Source organism: Tiliqua scincoides, chromosome 5 (assembly GCF_035046505.1).
Source record: "Tiliqua scincoides isolate rTilSci1 chromosome 5, rTilSci1.hap2, whole genome shotgun sequence".
NCBI classification, from domain to species: domain Eukaryota; kingdom Metazoa; phylum Chordata; class Lepidosauria; order Squamata; family Scincidae; genus Tiliqua; species Tiliqua scincoides.
The window spans coordinates 73,836,678-73,855,014 of record NC_089825.1 but is presented as its reverse complement, the minus strand read 5'-3'; the positions used below and the strand labels follow the sequence as shown (position 1 = coordinate 73,855,014).

The 18,337-nt window shown below is 43.9% G+C and overlaps 2 protein-coding genes across 3 annotated transcripts in view; one reads left to right on the top strand and one right to left on the bottom strand.

Moving 5' to 3' along the window:
- Window positions 1-16,581, top strand: part of INTS10 (integrator complex subunit 10) — a 28,011-nt gene extending 11,430 nt beyond the window's left edge. The window contains exons 9-18 of one of the 2 annotated variants that reach the window (XM_066631277.1): window positions 1,003-1,136; window positions 3,466-3,619; window positions 3,947-4,029; window positions 6,734-6,886; window positions 7,413-7,521; window positions 8,765-8,844; window positions 9,989-10,151; window positions 11,800-11,893; window positions 13,949-14,026; window positions 15,436-16,581. In XM_066631277.1, coding sequence (XP_066487374.1) covers window positions 1,003-1,136; window positions 3,466-3,619; window positions 3,947-4,029; window positions 6,734-6,886; window positions 7,413-7,521; window positions 8,765-8,844; window positions 9,989-10,151; window positions 11,800-11,893; window positions 13,949-14,026; window positions 15,436-15,592 — 1,205 coding nt within the window. In that variant the 3' untranslated portion in view covers window positions 15,593-16,581. The remainder of the gene's footprint in view (window positions 1-1,002; window positions 1,137-3,465; window positions 3,620-3,946; window positions 4,030-6,733; window positions 6,887-7,412; window positions 7,522-8,764; window positions 8,845-9,988; window positions 10,152-11,799; window positions 11,894-13,948; window positions 14,027-15,435) is intronic. The other variant, XM_066631278.1, reaches the window with a different exon arrangement.
- Window positions 16,568-18,337, bottom strand: part of HGSNAT (heparan-alpha-glucosaminide N-acetyltransferase) — a 38,629-nt gene continuing 36,859 nt past the window's right edge. Inside the window, exons 16-18 of the mRNA XM_066631279.1 lie at window positions 17,594-17,664; window positions 17,404-17,516; window positions 16,568-17,009 (exon numbers count right to left, since the gene is read on the bottom strand). Of these exons, the coding sequence (XP_066487376.1) occupies window positions 16,828-17,009; window positions 17,404-17,516; window positions 17,594-17,664 (366 nt within the window). The 3' untranslated portion in view covers window positions 16,568-16,827. The remainder of the gene's footprint in view (window positions 17,010-17,403; window positions 17,517-17,593; window positions 17,665-18,337) is intronic.

Genomic DNA, 18,337 nt, shown 5'->3' with positions numbered 1-18,337 from the left:
AATGGGCGCAGTATTCGCTGGATGGCAGAGAGGCAAACCACAGACAGAAGAATTCAGAGGACTTCGGAAAAAGCTTTTACTATGTTTTGTAAAACGGGTCCACCACAGAGGCATGATGGACCCCGAAGGGTTACAATGATGCAGGTTTTATAGAGCATTCTGAATAGAGGAGGGGCACAAAAGAGCACAGAGAAAGAGGGGTAAACATCCTTGGAAAATTACCAAGTAATCAGGCAAAGCATGGTCAGCATCCTTATCAGTTTGGAATGGTCTGTAGGAGGTCCAGTACAAGGTGTAGTGACAGGGTGTATACATACAAGATATCCATTATCGAGGGTTGGGTAATCAATTACACCACTTTATCCTAACTATCCTGCCTCACAGCCTTTTGTTCCTTACCACCTGTCCTTCCTTGAAGGCCCATAGTTTGCATATTCAGCTTATCTGGGTTGGCCAGATTTTTCTGAGGAGGATGGTTGGTGCTGAGTAGCAGCATTCCTGAGCAGAGGGCAGAGAAGGGCCTAAACCAGAGAAGCCTGATCTTTGAAGCCAGGCATTGTGGGTATCTTGGTATTGTGAGCTGGGCATTTTGGGAACATCAATAACCCACCTTAAACAGGAACATACCATGGGTTGGCGTTCTTGTGTTGTCCTGGTTGTTTGTTGAACCAGGCCCATATCAGTTGTGTTCTTGGGAATCCTGAGATCTTAGTCATATGTCTGGGCATGAAAGGCAGCAAATCTGTGGAGCAAGTCAAAATTGACATTCTGCTGTTAGTGTTAAGGGGACTTCGCATCAAGGCTTCGTTGTTGATTTCTGCTAAAATGAGAATGTGATTTTGCTTTGGATTGTGAATACTTGATAAATCAGTTATAGGCCAACTAGGGGAAAAGGCAGCTATGCATATTTTCACTGTATTATTGAAAGAGGTTCCTAAAATTTTCTAGTAGCTACAGTCAATGGCAGCTGTACTTCAAATTGTACTTCCATTTTCAACCTAGGGCCGAATGCTCCAAACCAAGTTCCACTTGTTCTCCTGGAGGATGTTGCCAATGTTTATGGGGATACAGACCTTGAGCGCAGCAAACACGTACACAAAAAGCGGAAACTTGCCGAAGGAAGAGAGAAAACCATGGTAATGCCTGACTTAGCTAGAACTAAGATGTAAGATGCCAGAACTAAGAACTAAGATGCCAGAACATCATCTGGCATAGGGTTTAGTTAGTTCACAATTATTCCTTCCTGAATTGCAGTATATTTTGGTTAAGAGGAAGTATAAACTCTTCCTTGTTGTCCTGAAGCAGAAATGGAAAACATTGTGTGATGAGGGAATACTTGCATCTATCCTTTTTGATTCTATCAAGTTGGGTGTTGTCATTAATTATATTCCATGGCACACATAGGACTTAAATGGGCATAAAAATGTAGTATTTGATCCTGTAATGAAGCTGAAAAACTTGGAGTGTCCTTTTTTGGCAATGGATAACTACTTGTAGCATAATTTTCATGTAATGAAAATATATTTGCCTCCAGTTCTTAAGATGTGTTTTGCAAGAAAGAGATCCTCGTCACTGAGCTGCATGAAATCCTCTGTCTCTGCTGGAGAGAAGGTGGAGTACCTCAAGACATGAGGGATGCAAACATCATCACACTGTACAAGAACAAAGGCAACAGGGGTGACTGCAACAACTACCGTGGCATCTCACTCCTTGTAGTAAAGTTGTTTGCCCAAGTTGCACTAAAGAGGCTCCAGGTACTTGCAGAGAGCGTTTATCCAGAATCACAGTGCGGATTCCGAGCCAACAGGTCCACCGCTGATATGGTATTCTCCCTTAGACATCTGCAGGAGAAATGCAGGGAACAACGACAGCCACTCTTTATAGCCTTCATAGATCTCACGAAGGCTTTCAACCTGGTCAGCAGGGACGGCCTCTTCAAGATCCTCCCCAAGATCGGATGTCCACCCAAGCTCCTCAGCATCATCAGATCCTTCCACAAGGACATGAAGGGCACTGTTGTCTTCAATGGCTCCACATCAGACCCTTTGACATCCGAAGCGGCTTGAAGCAGGGCTGTGTTCTTGCACCAACCGTGTTTGGGATTTTCTTCGCTGTCCTGCTGAAGCATGCCTTTGGAACTGCAACAGAAGGCATCTATCTCCGGACCAGATCAGACGGAAAGCTCTTCAACCTCTCCAGACTAAGAGCAAAGTCCAGCTGAAATGTCTGCGTGACCTCCTCTTTGCCGATGATGCAGCTGTCACTACCCACTCTGCCAAAGATCTCCAGCAGCTCATGGATCATTTTAGCAAGGCCTGCCAAGATTTTGGACTGACGATCAGCCTGAAGAAAACACAGGTCATGGTTCAGGATGTGGACTCACCTCCTTGCATTACAATCTCTGCGCATGAACTGGAGGTTGTCCATGACTTTGTGTGCCTTGGCTCAACGATCTCCGACACTCTTTCTCTCAATACCGAGCTAAACAAACGCATCGGTAAAGTAGCTACCACGTTTTCCAGACTCACAAAGAGAGTCTGGTCCTACAAGAAGCTGACGGAACATACCAAGATCCAGGTCTACAGAGCTTGCGTCCTGAGTACACTCCTGTACTGCAGCGAGTCATGGACTCTTCGCTCACAACAGGAGAGGAAACTGAACGCTTTCCACATGCGCTGCCTCTGACGCATTCTCGGCATCACCTGGCAGGACAAAGTTCCAAACAACACAGTCCTGGAATGTGCTGAAATCCCTAGCATGTATGCACTGCTGAAACAGAGACGCCTGCGTTGGCTCGGTCACGTTGTGAGAATGAATGATGGCTGGATCCCAAAGGATCTCCTCTATGGAGAACTTGTGCAAGGAAAGCGCCCTACAGGTAGACCACAGCTGCGATACAAGGACATCTGCAAGAGGGATCTGAAGGCCTTAAGAGTGGACCTCAACAAGTGGGAAACCCTGGCCTCTTAGCGGCCCGCTTGGAGACAGGCTGTGCAGCATGGCCTTTCCCAGTTTGAAGAGACACTTGGCCAACAGTCTGAGGCAAAGAGGCAAAGAAGGAAGGCCCATAGCCAGGGAGACAGACCAGGGACAGACTGCACTTGCTCCCAGTGTGGAAGGGATTGTCACTCCCGAATTGGCCTTTTCAGCCACACTAGACGCTGTTCCAGAACACCTTTCAGAGCACGATACCATAGTCTTTCGAGACTGAAGGTTGCCAACAAACCCTTTTTAAAAAACTTTTCAAATGTATCTACTTCTGTGTACCTACAGTATGTGTACCTACCTACAGTACCCCCAAGTATATAGAAATTACAGCCTCGCCTGTAGGTGATCCTGTTCTGTGCACAAACTTTTGTGCACTCAACCCTGTGAGTTTGCTATTAGCATATAGTTTGGTTTTCCTGAACTATAATGTTTCAGGACAACGCATTAGTAAGTTATTTGCTTTTGATTTTTGTGCAGAGCTCTGATGATGAGGATCCTTCTGGGAAGGGGAGAAACAGGATTATAACAGTGAGCTCAGCAGACCTCTCCAACTCTATTGAAGTACAGGAGAGCTTCAGACTGGCTAGAGAAAGCTGGGAACTTCTCCATTCTTTGGAATCATTGGATAAAGGTAGATATCAAGCTGTTTCTTATATAGAGCAAGGGTAGAATTTTCCATTTGCATTAAATAATTACCTTTGTGTTGAATCCAGGCTTTATGCTTTGAAGACAGAAAATTGGGCAAAACTGCTTTTAACTCTTCTTGAACCACTACACCACCCTACACAGCTTTTTAGAGATGCAGCATGCCCAAGCGTGTTTGGATGCAAACCAGGATCCAGATCCAATCCAATAATGGGCAAGAATTTTTTCGATGAGAGAAAGCAAATCCTTCAGGCAAAGGAAGCTTTAAGATGTCCTCCACATTTCTCTCTAACACACTTCCTAATTTTTGCAGAATTTGCAAGAATTTGCGGATTGTGGAAGACTGATTCCTGGCTGTGGCTGCGAATCTTCCTCACAGATATGATTATCTATCAGGTAAAAAGCACCGGTTCAGATCTCTGTCGAGTTGATGTCAACAGTCTCTATTCCATTCTGTAGGCCTCTTCTATAAGAACCCAGCCTACGTTAACAAATGACTGTATGCAGTGGCGTAGTTGGAGGGGGACAAGTGAGGCAATGCCCCAGGTGCTGCGTTGGGGGAGGCGCTGCTGTAACCTGCCCCCCTCCCCCGGTGTGCCAAGTGTAAGTGCGGTTCTGTGCCACCCTCAAGACCTCCCCCCTCCCCTACCCCTCATTAAAGGGAAAGAGAGGGGGCGGCGTTCAGAATAGCAGGGAACCATCCCAGCCGTGTCTGAGGCTGCCCCATCCCCCCTTTAACGAAAGGGAGGGGCAGCCGTAGGGGAGGCGGGAAGCAGCACATGCCTCCTGCAATTTCGAAGGAGACACACACTGCTTCTCCAGCTCCGATGGAGCCTTCCTTGCCACTTAGAAGTAGCACAAAAGGCACTACTGGAGTGCTTTGGGGCCTCTGGAGGCAGCACGCATGACAGGCGAGCGCCGCTTCCAGGAGGCGGGTGGCGCTTGCCTCCTGGGCGCCGCTCCCAGTGGCCCCAAAGCACTCCATTCTAGCCCTTCACACAGCTTATAAGCAGCAAGGAAGGTTTGGTCAGAGCTGGAGAAGCCACATGCGCCTCCTCCAAAATTGGAAGAGGCATGCGCCGCTTCTCACCGCTTTGAGGGCTGCCCCCTCCCATCCTCTTCAAGGAGAGAAGAGAAAGGTGGCACTCAGATCAGTGGAGACCGAGCCAAGAGTGACTGCACTCCTGCAACCATTCTTGGTGCGGTTCCCAGCCGCATCTAAGGGATGCCCGCTCTTTTCCCCTTTAAGGAAAGGGGAGGGGCGCAGAAGTGATGCACACCTTTATCTGGTGTGCTCCCTGGGGCATTTGGTGGGCCGCTGTGAGATACAGGAAGCTGGACTAGATGGGCCTATGGCCTGATTCAGTGGGGCTGTTCTTATGTTCTTATGTACCTCCTCCGATTTCAGAGGAGACCCTGCCATTTCTTAGACCCTGACAGAGCCTTCCGCACTGCTTGCAAGTGGCACGAAGGGCTCCATTGGAGTGCTTTGGGTCTGCTGAAAGTGGTGTCCAGGAGGCAAGCAGAGCTCGCCTGTCATGGGCGCTGCCTCCGGCGGAACCCTTCACACAGCTTACAAGTGTCACAGAAGGCTGAATCAGGGCCTGGGCTGCCTACTTCGTTCCCCCTTTTCTTTCAAAGGGGCAATGGAGGCAGCCTTGTGGAAGTAAGGTGGCGATAATCTCACCGCAGTTACACCTGGGTCAGGGGCAGGGGGAATGGTGAAGGCAGAGGTGGCTCCAGGTGCAAGAAGTCCCAGGACTGCCTCTGATTGTATGTTCCCTCAGGACAACCAAAAATGGGGTCACAAATGGTCCAAGCTTGTGCAATTCTGCTTAACCACATAAGCTTTGGGTTTCAAGATCCTAAGTCAAGTGTAAGCAGCACCCATCCTTGTCCCCATCAGCTGCCATCAGAAACAAAGCTGTTGCAAGTATTGAGACAAAGTATGTGAAGCATTTTAAACCATCAAAAAACACTAGTTGCTGAGCGACTGGGTCATATCTCACCTTTACTGTGAACTTGTCAAGTGGCCTTAGTCAAACTAGTCCGTCTTGACCTCAGTCCCCCCTTCTGCAATACAGGAGTAATGATACTTGCCTACCGGATGATGGAGTTGTAAGAACACAGAGAGAATGTATGTGAAGTATTTTGAACAACTGAAAGCACTAATCATTATGAGATGGCACCAGAAGTAGGCCGGGTGGAGCATTGACCAAAGGTCCTGTCTACCTGGCAAGGCTGGATCTCTAAACCCTCAGTATACTGGCAACAATAGAACCCAGTGGCCATTAGTGGGTGGGTACCACTGGGGGTCTAGGGTGCATACATTTGCCCCAAGTCTCCAGCAACTTGGTGCCAGCACTAATGATGACTGAACTGTATCATCATCTTCATCAAGAACAAGCTTTTTGATTATGCTTACAATAATATGACATTTTTCTGTCTGGAGACTCCTGGCTTTTGAACATGATCCAATTTGTAAATATACAGGTTGAGCCTCATTATTTGTGTGGGTTCCGTTCCAAGCACTCACGTGGATGGCAAAAAACACACTATAGCAAACCTATTTAAAAAACAAAGTTTCTTTGCTCCAGTGATTTAAAAACAGCCTTGCTGACCTTTTGACTCTAAGGTAAGAGTCATTAAGAAGACAATCCATCAATCAGTCATCCTCCAAGTGCTTCACTCAGTCCCTCCCTTCACGGATGCAAAGCGATCACCTTTCTTTCACTCAGGGGGGAAGGGAGGGGTCGCCTGGAGAGAGAAGGATTGATGGATTGTAAGCCAGCAGCCCTCTCTCTCTCTCATTAAGGAGGCTATTGTTAAAGGACTGTTCAGTTTTTTAAACTGATTTTAAAGGGGTGCATTTTTCCCCTTCTCTAGTGATCAGCACATTCCTTCTCATTTGCAGGGGCCATTCATGTTGAGTCGAATCCGTGTATAAAAAATCAGTGTATAAATAGGCGGGACCTGTATTGTGGTTTTGGGAGTATTAATATTTTTTACTGTGTAAACTACTTTGTGAACTTCTCTTGTTGAAAAGTGGTATATACATATTCTTAATGATGATAATTTTAGTGGGTTTGTTTGTTTGAAGGGTCAGTATAAAAAAGCAATTGTCAGCTTGCATCACTTAGCGGCTCTGCAGGGATCTCACTCTCAGCAGCAGATCACCGGACAAGGATTGCTAGAGAATCAAAGAGCTCTAATCCAGCTAGCAACCTGCCACTTTGCCCTTGGAGAATACCGTGTAAGTTGTTTTAGTCCTTTTATATCCTTTCTGGTGGCTGCTACTAATTAGGGTTTGGAGACCCATTCAAGGTTGTAGAAAATATTTAAATAGTGGAGGCCAAATGAGACTTTGTACTCATGTAGCTATCATCTGTTGGGGGAAGGCAAGGGAAGCAGGTTTGTCAATTAGTGGTAGCTAGCTTTCTGCAAGAATTGTTCAACCAAACCAGGCTTAGTGAAAAACAAACCACAAGATCATTGTGTAGCAGAACCATATTTGTGTCCCAGCTTAGTACATGTGCTGGTTTGGTGGAGTTAGTGGCCACCAAATGTGCAGGCTGGAAAGCCCCGGTTCAAATTTTATCTCCTTTACAAACTTGGTAGATTCTTAGTCAAGCAACTCTCACTTCAGCCTTAGTTCCCCATCATGATAACTCATAAATTAGCCCCCAAACTCTAGACCCCAAACTCTAACTGTGACAATTATCATTGCCCCAATTGTTTAGATTTACTAATCAAACGTTTGATCTAATTTTTTCATGTAGTTGACATGTGAAAAGGTACTTGATCTTATGTGCTACATGGTACTTCCCATACAAGAGGGGACTAAACCTCAGGAAGAACAACCTAAATTGAAGTCAAAATTCAGAAAAGGTAAAGGATTGCCTTGTTGGGGGTGGGGGGGGGGTGAAGAGAGAGAATCTTAGTGATTTAGCTTCATATAGTGTTGTCCTGAAAATGTCACATATTTGAGTATTTTCCCTGCGTCCCCCTCACAGTAGGGCATTGGGAAAAGTAAGATATGTTTCATTAGGTTTAATTTTCTTGACTATGAACATTTTATGTTGTCTAAAATGTTCCAAAACTGACAAAGGTTATGAATTTTACAGCTGCATAAATGGTGGTATTTTGGTCCTTTGACCTTTTTGTTCTTATTACGAAGTTCACTAGAATGGGGGAGGGGAAGAAAAGGAGGGTTGTGCAAGTTCAGAATTCTTTTTGATAGTTGGTTATGGGAAGGACCTTGACCAAAGGAGCACTAAGGAGGTTCTGGCAGGGAGAGGGGAAGACACTCTGGGAAGTTGGAAAGTGAGCATTCCAGCACGAACCACTGGAAATCTCTGGAAGAGGACTGTGCAAAGGTGGAGTTTTGCTTCCAGATTAATCTCAGCAGGCCCCATGGCTAGCAAGGCATATTTGATGTGGGAGCAATAAGAAAAAAAGAGTAATTGTCCCCCTCAAGCTATGCCACCTCATACTCGGGTACAAAGGGTTTTGCTGTTCTGCATTGCTTCAAAGCTGGCTCTCCCCCCATTCAGGTTATTTTATGGATTTGACAAATATTGCTAGAATGGTATTGGATGGGGAGTCAGCAGTACCCCAAATTAAAATGAATGGGAGAACTGAGGTATTGCACACATGAAGGAATGTCTAACACCAACACATACTTTTAAAAGTGGTCAACTTGCACATAACTTCTGTTGCTGCTTCTTTGAGGTGCTAATCTTGTTTATAAGTCAGGGAAGTTTTGGCAGTTTCAAGTGGATCCTTTTAATGGTTTTGTTTAGTTTTTTGAGAGCAGAGGGGGCAGTGTGGATCAAGGTAACTTCCAAATCATTTTGGTATGCTTTTTAACATTACAGATCAGAGGTACATCTCTGTTTAGTTTTAACTGCAACTTAGTTTGGTCATTTATGACACACGCACTGTCAGGGAAGGTAGTTGTATCCACTGTATCCATTAAGGATGAGGATTGGTGGAGAGCTGCCACCTTTTTTTTAAGAACTTGCAGTACCATGGCAGCTGTATGAAATCTTAAGTCAATAAGACTTTAAGTTTGTGGTACTTAGTTCTTATGAATACTAAAGCATTACATGAAACTGTCATTTGTCCATAGCTTCGGAGCTGAAGCTCTGGCCCTGTACCAGCAAAGCTATTATGCCCTATTGCCTACGGCTGTTACTAGCTTGTTTTAAGGTAAGTTAATTGTTCTAGCTTGATTCAAAGTAATTGTTCTGGTCATAGCAGGTCTTTTTTCTGCTTGGCTTTTTTGGTATCAGTAGCAGTTATTTTGTGGGAAAGTTTCAGTTTCATTTACTCATCTTGGCCTCAAGATCTTCGTTATTGTAATTTTAGCAATGCACGTTAGTGGAGAGGTGTAATTAGGCACTGGTTCATTGCATCCCATTTGAAAGGAAATTCAAGACACAATCGATGTCAACTATTCCATACGTGCCTGTATTTTTGCCAATAAAAAACTAAGTAATGAGTATTGAAAACCATAACGGCAAAACACAACATTTGTTTAGAATATTTATATGCCCATACTCCTCCATCAGAAGGGATTCCCACAGAGTGATTTGCAGAGCTTAAAACAAAGAAGCACTAAAAACAGTACATTATAAAACAACAGAGCAGACTAATATTTAATATGTAATATAACACTTTGAGTGTGTAAAGTGTTTCACGTGCATTATCTTGACAGACTCCTTGTCTATCCTGTCAGGAGAGTAAGGCTGCAGTTCAGTATACATGCCAAGGCGTCACTTTGCAGCTCAGCAGTGGAGAGGTATTCTGCAAAGTGACGCCTTGACAGAAGTGGCACTGCTGAATGGGTCAATTGGGCTGAATTAGGCTCTCCCAGCTCCTTGGCAGAACCTCCCTTCTCCCTCCCTCACCCCTCTTGGTCTGCTCCTTCCCCTGAACCATTTCTTGCCTTCTTTCCTTCCCTCTCTCCCTTCCAGAAGTGGCGTTACTGGTGCTGGGGAAGTCCAATTATCATGTGGGCAGCCTTTTCAGCAGTGAACCTCAACAGAATCTGCACATTTGAAAGGATGGCTTGTGTGATAATGGGGCTCCCCCAGCACCATCCAATGCATTACTTTCAAACTCAGCAGCTGAGAGCAGCAGATAGTGGTGCTTGGAGAACCCAACTATCACAGGGACTAGATAAAGAACTTCCACAGGCATGTCTGCCCTGCGGTTTGACACCCTTGCTTAAGCGTGATCCACCACTGGAATGCTAATTTCAGCAGTGGAGCCTGCCCATTTGTTGACTGGGTCTTGGCTTGGAATTTCTGTTAGATTTGTTTGGTGCGATTATTTTTTTTTTATCTTACAGCTGAGAGCTTTCACAGACAACCGGGATGATATGGCACTGGGTCATGTGATTGTATTGCTCCAGCATGAGTGGCCAAGGGGTGAAAACTTGTTCTTGAAAGTGATAAACAAAATCTGCCAGCAAGGAAATTTCCAGTATGAAAACTTTTTCAACTATGTTACTAGTATCCTTTTTTCAAAAATGTCTGTGGAGCAAAATAGATGATTGGAGGCTTCCTCTAGAAGGTCACTGTTTTCAAAATGGTTGAAGAGAAATAAAATCTCGTCTCAAGAAATAAATGGCAGGGGTCGAATAGAATGAATTGGGACAAGGACTGAGAACAGAAAAGGAAAGAAGAGCAAAAGGGGCAGTGGAGGGGAAGGAGCAAGAGCAAAGAAGCTGTGAGAATACTGAAGTGCTCCAGAGTATGCTGGAGTGGTGATAATCTCTGCATTTGGGGATGGTCCTAAACATTTTCTAGTAGGGGAACAAGCATGTCATGGAAATGGTGGCAAGATGCTTTTACTAGGTTAGGGTTGTGGTGGTGGTGGGTGGCCTGTTAGAGCAGCTGTATGTTGAAGGGGCTGATGGGGATCAGTCTTCCAAAAAACAGACACCTGGCAATCACTACTGCTTGGCTTGTATTCTGATGAACAGACATGCCAAATACAAGCTCAGCGTTTCTAGGCTCACCCCTGTAGTGACAGTTCTTGAAAGGGAGGGGGTGGTAATCAGTCTCCAGGAATCTCCCTTCTTCAGACAGCTGGAAAACTGGGTGCCCACTGCCTAGGCTCCTGAGGTAGTCATGGCATCCTATTTCTAACAAATGGCCAGCCATGTCTGCTTGTTAGCCCAACTTGTTCTTTTTTTCCTGCATTGCTGCCCTGCCTGTTGACCCCTCCACCTTATTCCTCCCTTGGCTGCTGCCTCTTGCCAAGACCCACCAGGTGAGGTTTGCCAGGCAGCTCCTACAACAGACAGCCTCATTCCTCTTGTGTTGGTTCTTGGGTAATAACTTTTTTTTTTAAGTAATAACTTTTTTTTTAGCTGGGACAGGCTGATTCCAGAGGAATCAGCTCACAGTTGGGAAAAGAAATGTTCTTATCTGCAAGGCTAGTTAACCTTAGTGCAGAGGTTCCCAAACGGGGGCGTTGTAACAACGCAGCCAAGGAAGATCTCTAGCTGCCCCCTTAAGGGGTAGGCAGCAGCGATGGCAGCAGTGTGTTTGGGATGATTGTGCTGTTGCCGTGGAGGGTTTTTTTTGTTTAAAAAAAAGGTTCTGGGGAGCCTGTGACCCTCTGTGCAAACCTCCCTCTGCTCTCAAAGTGCTGTAAAATGGGGAAAATACACACTTCCGGTTTCACTACAAAAACCAATAGTGGGTTTTTTCCCTTTTCACAGCACTTTGAGAGTGCAGGGAGGGATGCAGACAGGGTTGCAGGCTCCCCAGGCCTTCCAGAGAGCCATAGTAACCCCCAGGTTTTAAAAGAAAATCCTTTTCCCTCCATTCCAGCAGCTGATCATCTTGATTGTGTTGCCACACCCTCCTGTGTGTGTGTCTCCCGTTCGCCCCCCCCCCCCCACACACACAAACACAAGTTCTCTCTGAGGGTTTAAGAACTGCTGCACTAGTATATTACAGCAACTGGTAAAGTAGGCTATTGTTAAACAAATCCATCCAAATTGCCTACTGTTTGAAAAAGAAGCACACATGAATTTACTAAGACATCGATAACAAGAAATCAAAGCCACAAAACAGATTATATTCAGTTTCCCCTTATTCTGCTATGTAATCTCCATATTTTCTTTTGGAACCTGAACAATTATTCCAGATATTGATATGTTGGAAGAATTTGCCTATTTAAGAACACAAGAAGGAGGAAAAATTCACTTGGAATTGTTGCCAAATCAGGGGATGTTAATAAAGTAAGAGGAATGTTTTTCCCCCTAATTTTAGAGTAGATAAGAGTATTCTGTTACGTATGTAATTTATGCAGTGAGCCTAATCTGAAAGATTATGCAATATATTGGAAGGCAGCAAGTTAATTTACACGTTTGTGACTGTTTTACCTGGAAATTTTAGATTTTTGGGTAAATGGGCAGTGAACCAAAGGGAAATTGACCTTTTGAACCTTACCTGGGCAAGCAATGGCCCATCTGCTCAGCATGCTGGGACAGTGTGAAATCTAATAAAACATGAAGTGCACCAGGTCTCCTAGACTGTAGAACTAGCAGGTCTGGAGAGGAGAATGCACCATATCTAACTAGGCCCATATGGACATTGCATATCCTTTTCACGTGAATTGTTGTCCATCTGTTGGCTCCTTTTGAACATGGATGTTCTAATCACATAGTGGATAGCCCTTTCTAGGCAAAAGTGAAAGGTCAGCTGATTAATCTAGAAATCTCAAATGGAACTTCTTCCATAATGGTGAAATCCATGATCAGGTCTACATTAGGTCACTGCTACAGTGCTGTTTTCAAATTTTTATCTCCAGCTTCAATGGGAGCTTCAATGGCTTTTGTAGACCACAAATAATCATTTTGTGTTGATCTCAGCAAAATAGGTTTCAAAAATATGAACTCGTTTATTCAGTGTTCAAGTTGGTATGTTGATGCAGATTTGGGTTTATCTACTTTTTCCCATGGCAAAAGAATATATTGTTCGTGATTCAGAGTTTGTCACAAGTTGATGTTGGTTGTGTGTCTTGTGATACTGTGGGATGAGGCCAGCAATATGTTGGCAACTGTGGTAGTGTAGCTAAGCATTTTCTTTTGTCCTTCCTTTTTCCCCCCGTATCTCCTGTTAATGTCCCATTTAGTCATAGCTATGGCTTTCCTTTTATTCCTTTAGCACAATTTTGTACTGCTTGAATGTACATTGACTGATGTTTGCAATTGCCAGATTTGTTCCTAAGCGAATCAAAGAAAGGGAAGGCCTTGAAGCAACTGCATGTGGCAAGTGAAGGGAATGCAGTATTTTCTAGCCCAGCCAGGGATTGTCCCATGTGGACGGAGGGTCATAGGACAGCAGTGTGTCCACAAACCTCTAATTTTATTTGCAACACAGGCTTGAGGCAGCTAATAGAATTGGTGCGTTTTATCATATTGTGCGTTTTATTGTGCGTTTTATCTAGTGTTTCAACCAAGACATTCTTTTAAACTTATCTTAAGGTTAAAGCAGGCTGAAAAACTGGACATCTATATGGGTGGGGACACCAGAGGGGGCGTAAAGAGAGAAGAAAAGAATCTGGAAGAGGTTGTGACTGGGACAGATTTTCCAAATGCTTCACTTGAAAGTTTTGAATTATGCATTTTCTGGGGTGGAGAGTGCTTTGTAATCTGTCATTCCCAAAGGGAACTCCCTGTTTCATAGGAGATAATTCTGCCCAATTCTCCCATTCTAAGATGACGTGGTACAAGCCAGGCCTCCAGGATGTATACTTGTCATTCCAATTGTTCCTTGGAGTCTGTGGGAATTAGTTACTAGATCAGTAGATGGGTGACTGAGTGCATCACCCTGGCATACAAATCCAACAGACTTCATTCCTCCATCAGTGGGCATTGCTGCCCATTCTGTGAATGTGGTAATTATGTTTGCCACCTTGAGTACCAGTGCCACTTCAGAGAATAATTGTATGGCAACAACTTCGGCTTCTTCTATTTCCTTGGTAGAGCATTATAGGATAAATAAGGTCTTTGGAAACCACTGCGGCTTGTGATCCTCTTTGTAAATACAATGCAATTAGGATTTTTAACCTGTAAAGGCATCTTAAATATTGCATGTTGGAGTGCCCAACTGCTGAGGTGCCTTGAGTTTCACCATCCCATACAAAAGTTCTTCTGTACCCATGCAAATAGGCTACAGGCCAGAAGTTCAGATCCTTTCTCCTCTTTGTATGTGTGTCTGGAGCATTGATTTTGTAGCACAGGGGAAGTTGGTGTGGGTGTTTGAATGCTGCTGTTTGCTGTTTTTTAAAGGACATCTAGCCCTCCGCTGGGGTTACTGCAGCAGGAATTCATACCTGTACTACAGCCCAGCATACAGACTGCTGACAGGTACCAAGCAGGGGAACATCCCTGCTCATAGTGTGCTGTCTTTATTTTTGTCAATATGTTTTACTGCCCATGGTTATCAGCCCTTTGTTAATTCAGTAGTTTTATCCATGCTTTTGTTCATCATTTGTGCCTGCATCATTTGGCAAGCCATGTTTTTACTACTGTTAACATTTTTATTTTCCCATAAGTTCCTGGCACATATATGTTCTTCAATTTTAAGTGGTTCTCTGTGTAATTAAACAATGATGGTATTCTGGTTAGACTTTTGTGGAGATCTTGTCCATTATTTTGCTCAAAACCCTCAAATTTAGGTGAAGATGGGCACAAGTAAACTTTTTCCCTGCCTTTTTGATATGTATATCCAATTACTATTGGGGTTTTTGGTTGTGGATAAAGATGGTCCCAAGAGCACGTGCTAATGCAACCAAGCTCTCTATATGTGCTTCTTAGGCCCAAGGAGCCTAAAAGGCCCAAGGTTCCCATTTTTATTTTGAAACCTATTGCCCAGCAGCTTCCTACTAAACAGAAGATGTGCTGTATCAGTGCTTGATGGAGACCACCTGTTGCTATGCATCTAACAGTTCTTTTCCTTGCTGAAGTTCTGCTCCTAAATCTGCTGAAGGGGCTTTTTCTGATTGGCTACTGTATTGATAGTATTGCCAAAGACAGAACAGTACAAGGCACCTGTTTTGCTCTTAAAAGTTTGTGGCTCATAAGTCTAGTACCTGATCAGTGGGAGAAGGGAAGCAACTACAGCAAAAACTAGAATTCTGCTTATGAGCTGGTATAACCTGCTGGTTCTGTAGCTTGAGAGCTATGGCAATGCATGCAGGAGAGGCTAGGATGATGGCCAATAATGAACCAATTTCTCTGGCTTTACCGGGCTTACTGAACTTCCTATAAGGGTGAGTAGAAAGTGCTTGGACTGAAAAGGATTCTTGCTGACACCTCAGGAGCTTTCTGCACAGTCACATGGTATACATCTTAATCTGCTTTTGCTTTACCTTGGCAGACACATTATTCTAGAAGTTTATCCAAGAATAGTAGCATGTACTCTGCTGTTCCTCATGGTTCTGACATGCGGCAGGAGACTGGTCCTGTGACTGTAGCTTATTTTATAGAGTACGTCAAATGTGGCTAAAGTTCCTTGAATTTTACTTTCTCAGATATTAGACACAGCCTTTAAAATCATTTTTTAATGTAACCAGAGTTAATGGTGTGTGTGTGCGTGCGTGCGTGCGTGCGCGCGCGCGTGCGTGCAAGAATGGCATTACTAGAGAACAGTCTCCTTAAACAAATGTTGAAGGGTTAGGTCAAACTGAAAAGCTAGATTTCACATAGCAAACTTATTCTAATGGAAACAGAATAAGCTCCTTGCTCTTTGATTGTTTTGTATATTATAATTGCAGGCATCACACCATTACCAGAGGAATAACTAAAGGTGTGAAGGAAGATTTCCGCCTGGCAATGGAACGCCAAGTATCACGCTGTGGAGAGAACCTGATGATGGTGTTGCACAGATTCTGCCTCAATGAAAAGATCTTGCTACTTCAGACACTAGCATAAATGCCATAGACTTTCTGTTGAAGTATCTCCCTACAAAGAGGCAAGCAGAGAGACAATGGTGTGATGTCACATCAAAGCTACCCTCAAATCCTTGGCTCATTTGCTGAATGACTGTTTGCTGAGCAAAGTTAGACACACTTTAAAACTTTGGTTCCTGTTTTGGTAAACTTCTGGGTTGGGCATTTTAAATAAAGAATGGTTTTTTAAAAAATATATATAAGCTATGTTAAGTATTTGGCTGTAATCTCCAATCCAGCATTAGACAATCATATGATCACAATATTTTGAGCATATTCCTCTATTCCAAGATAAGAAAATGTTAGCTCAGTTCCTGGCAACTCCAGTTAAAGGGTCAGATAGCAGGCAATTAGAGATCTGAGACCTGGAGAATTGCTGCCCATGAAAGGAAATATATCATTGGTTCCCAGCCAGTGGTTGGTCTGGGGACCACAGGTGGTCCGCTAGTCTCTGAGAAGTGGTCCACAAGGTCTAAGGGGAAAAAAATCACCTTTGCTTGCATAGTGAGATACTGGAAGTGATCAATCTCCCATGGACCACTAAAGAGGGTGGAGAATGGACTGCCCACAGCCAAAACCACTGAAGTGTCAGCTGTGGCTATGAGCAGCCATTCTCTATTTTCTCTGATAGTCCATGGGGAGACCACTTGGGAGACCACCATAGAGGGAAGAAACCAGACTCTCCACAGCCACAAGTGGTCCATGACAATTCAAATTTTTGCCTTAGTGGTCTGTGGGCTTCTAAAGGTTGGGAGCCACTGATCTAGATGAACCAATAGTTTCACTTGGTACAAGATAGTTTCATTGTTTATACATTCATAAATACCTGCTGGTGCTTAAAACACAGGCAACCAAACATACAACTGAGTACTGCAGGACTGGAAAGAACTGAAACTGCCAAGAAATTCCAGGGGCTGCTAATCCAGAGATTAGAAGGTCACTTGAAACTGCCCAGGTGTTAAGAGCTGTTCAGTATGTTTATTTAGAAATGGAATAATTCACCCAATATAATATCTAGATAAAGGTTGTACAAGGCTTTGGTTAAATGTTCAAGTCAATCTGAAATACATAAGCATTGGTTCAAGATGACCTGGAATGTAAACCAAACACATGATCCCTTTTAAAAAAAAATCAACATGGTCTTGGGTGGGGGAACTTCATTGTTCTCATTCCCCCAAGCCATGTGTTCCTCTTTGTCCTCCTTATTGCTGATTTCAGTTAGATTTTCCAGAATATTCTTTTCCGGTACAGTATATAGGATATAATCACCCAAACAGATGTGGCAATTAGATTTTGAGTCAAATGTTCACTATGGGATTGTGTGTTCTGCATCTTCCACTTAAAAGGAAAGTAGTTCTCAAATATTTCATGCCCAACATAGACGAGAATGGAGTTCATACCTTCAGAGAGAAGAAAAAATACCATCAGGAAGACAGTTCAAAGTTACAGCCAGCTGCTAGCCTATAGTGTATGGCCTCCTGATTATTTACAGCCCCTGAAGAAATTTCTAAGTACGATTTGCAGTCTGTTCCTGCCTCTTCATCTGTACCTGGGTGTATCTACAGTGTCCGATTTGCTGCCAGATTAAAAGTCATATATTGAGAACTCAGTGAGGAGGAATCAAGAATAAGTGATGGAGGCAGCAGAGAAGAAAAATACTGAAGGAAAAGGTAACTAAGGTGTAGGCTGTGCTATGAGAGAGGACTTACATTTTTACAGAGGGACTGAACGGCTCCATCTAGCTCAGCAGTAACTAAGTTAGAATGAAAACATTTTCCTGTGAGGTAGACGCACCTGGATAGAAAAATGGAGCACCTGACCACATCCTCTTGACGTCTACAAGGTAGTAGATCAACAGCAGAAGCATGAAGGCAAAGCAGCTCAGTGTAGTCACATACGAGATTGACCTGCAAGAGTTTCAAACAGCAGGTCAACAACTGTCTAGGAAATGCCAGCTTGCAAATATTGTTTAATAACTACTCACCATAAATTTTTGTTCACCGGAATAAAGCCTTGGTCTTTTGTGCATTTGGTCAACACAATAGAAATGACTCCCTGAAACACACAAATATAAGGTAAGAAAGAAAGAAGTGTTGCTATGAAGTAATCCTCATCAGTCAGTGGAGGGTATCGAGTGGGTTACTCCTCCTGCTGCCTCCAAAGGCACAATCGTGCAATAATATGAAAAATGTGTTTTACTGTGGGAAGAGATCACCCCACTTATAGAACACAAGCAACACATAGTGAAAGTTTCCAGCTGAATGGGGGAGGTGGGGGAGAATTTCACACCAACAGTGGTTTAAAAGAAAATAAAGTAAGTTATCCGGCCCACAGAACACAGCTGTGTGTAAGACAAATCTTTAAACCCTGACATCAGGGTTCCCAAAGTGTGCATCACAGCACCCATGCTGAGCCAGGAAGAAAAGGCTGTGAGGGGTGTCATGACCCAGGTAAGTGTGGGAATCACTGTCCTATGTAGATCTAGCCTGAATCATTTCTTTTGGATATTTAGACTTTGGGCAAAACAGCAGCAATACTACTTCTCAAGATCTGTGAAAGACAAAATTCACCTGCACTGAAGCCAAGAAAAGTGCAGAGCTATCAACCAGATGGTGTCCGCAACTCAGATTCTCTTTACAGAAGTGAGTGTAACCAGGAAAGCAACTCTGAATAACAGAATTCTAAGGAGAACTTGGTCTCCCATATGATTTCCTTGGCATCGCAAACA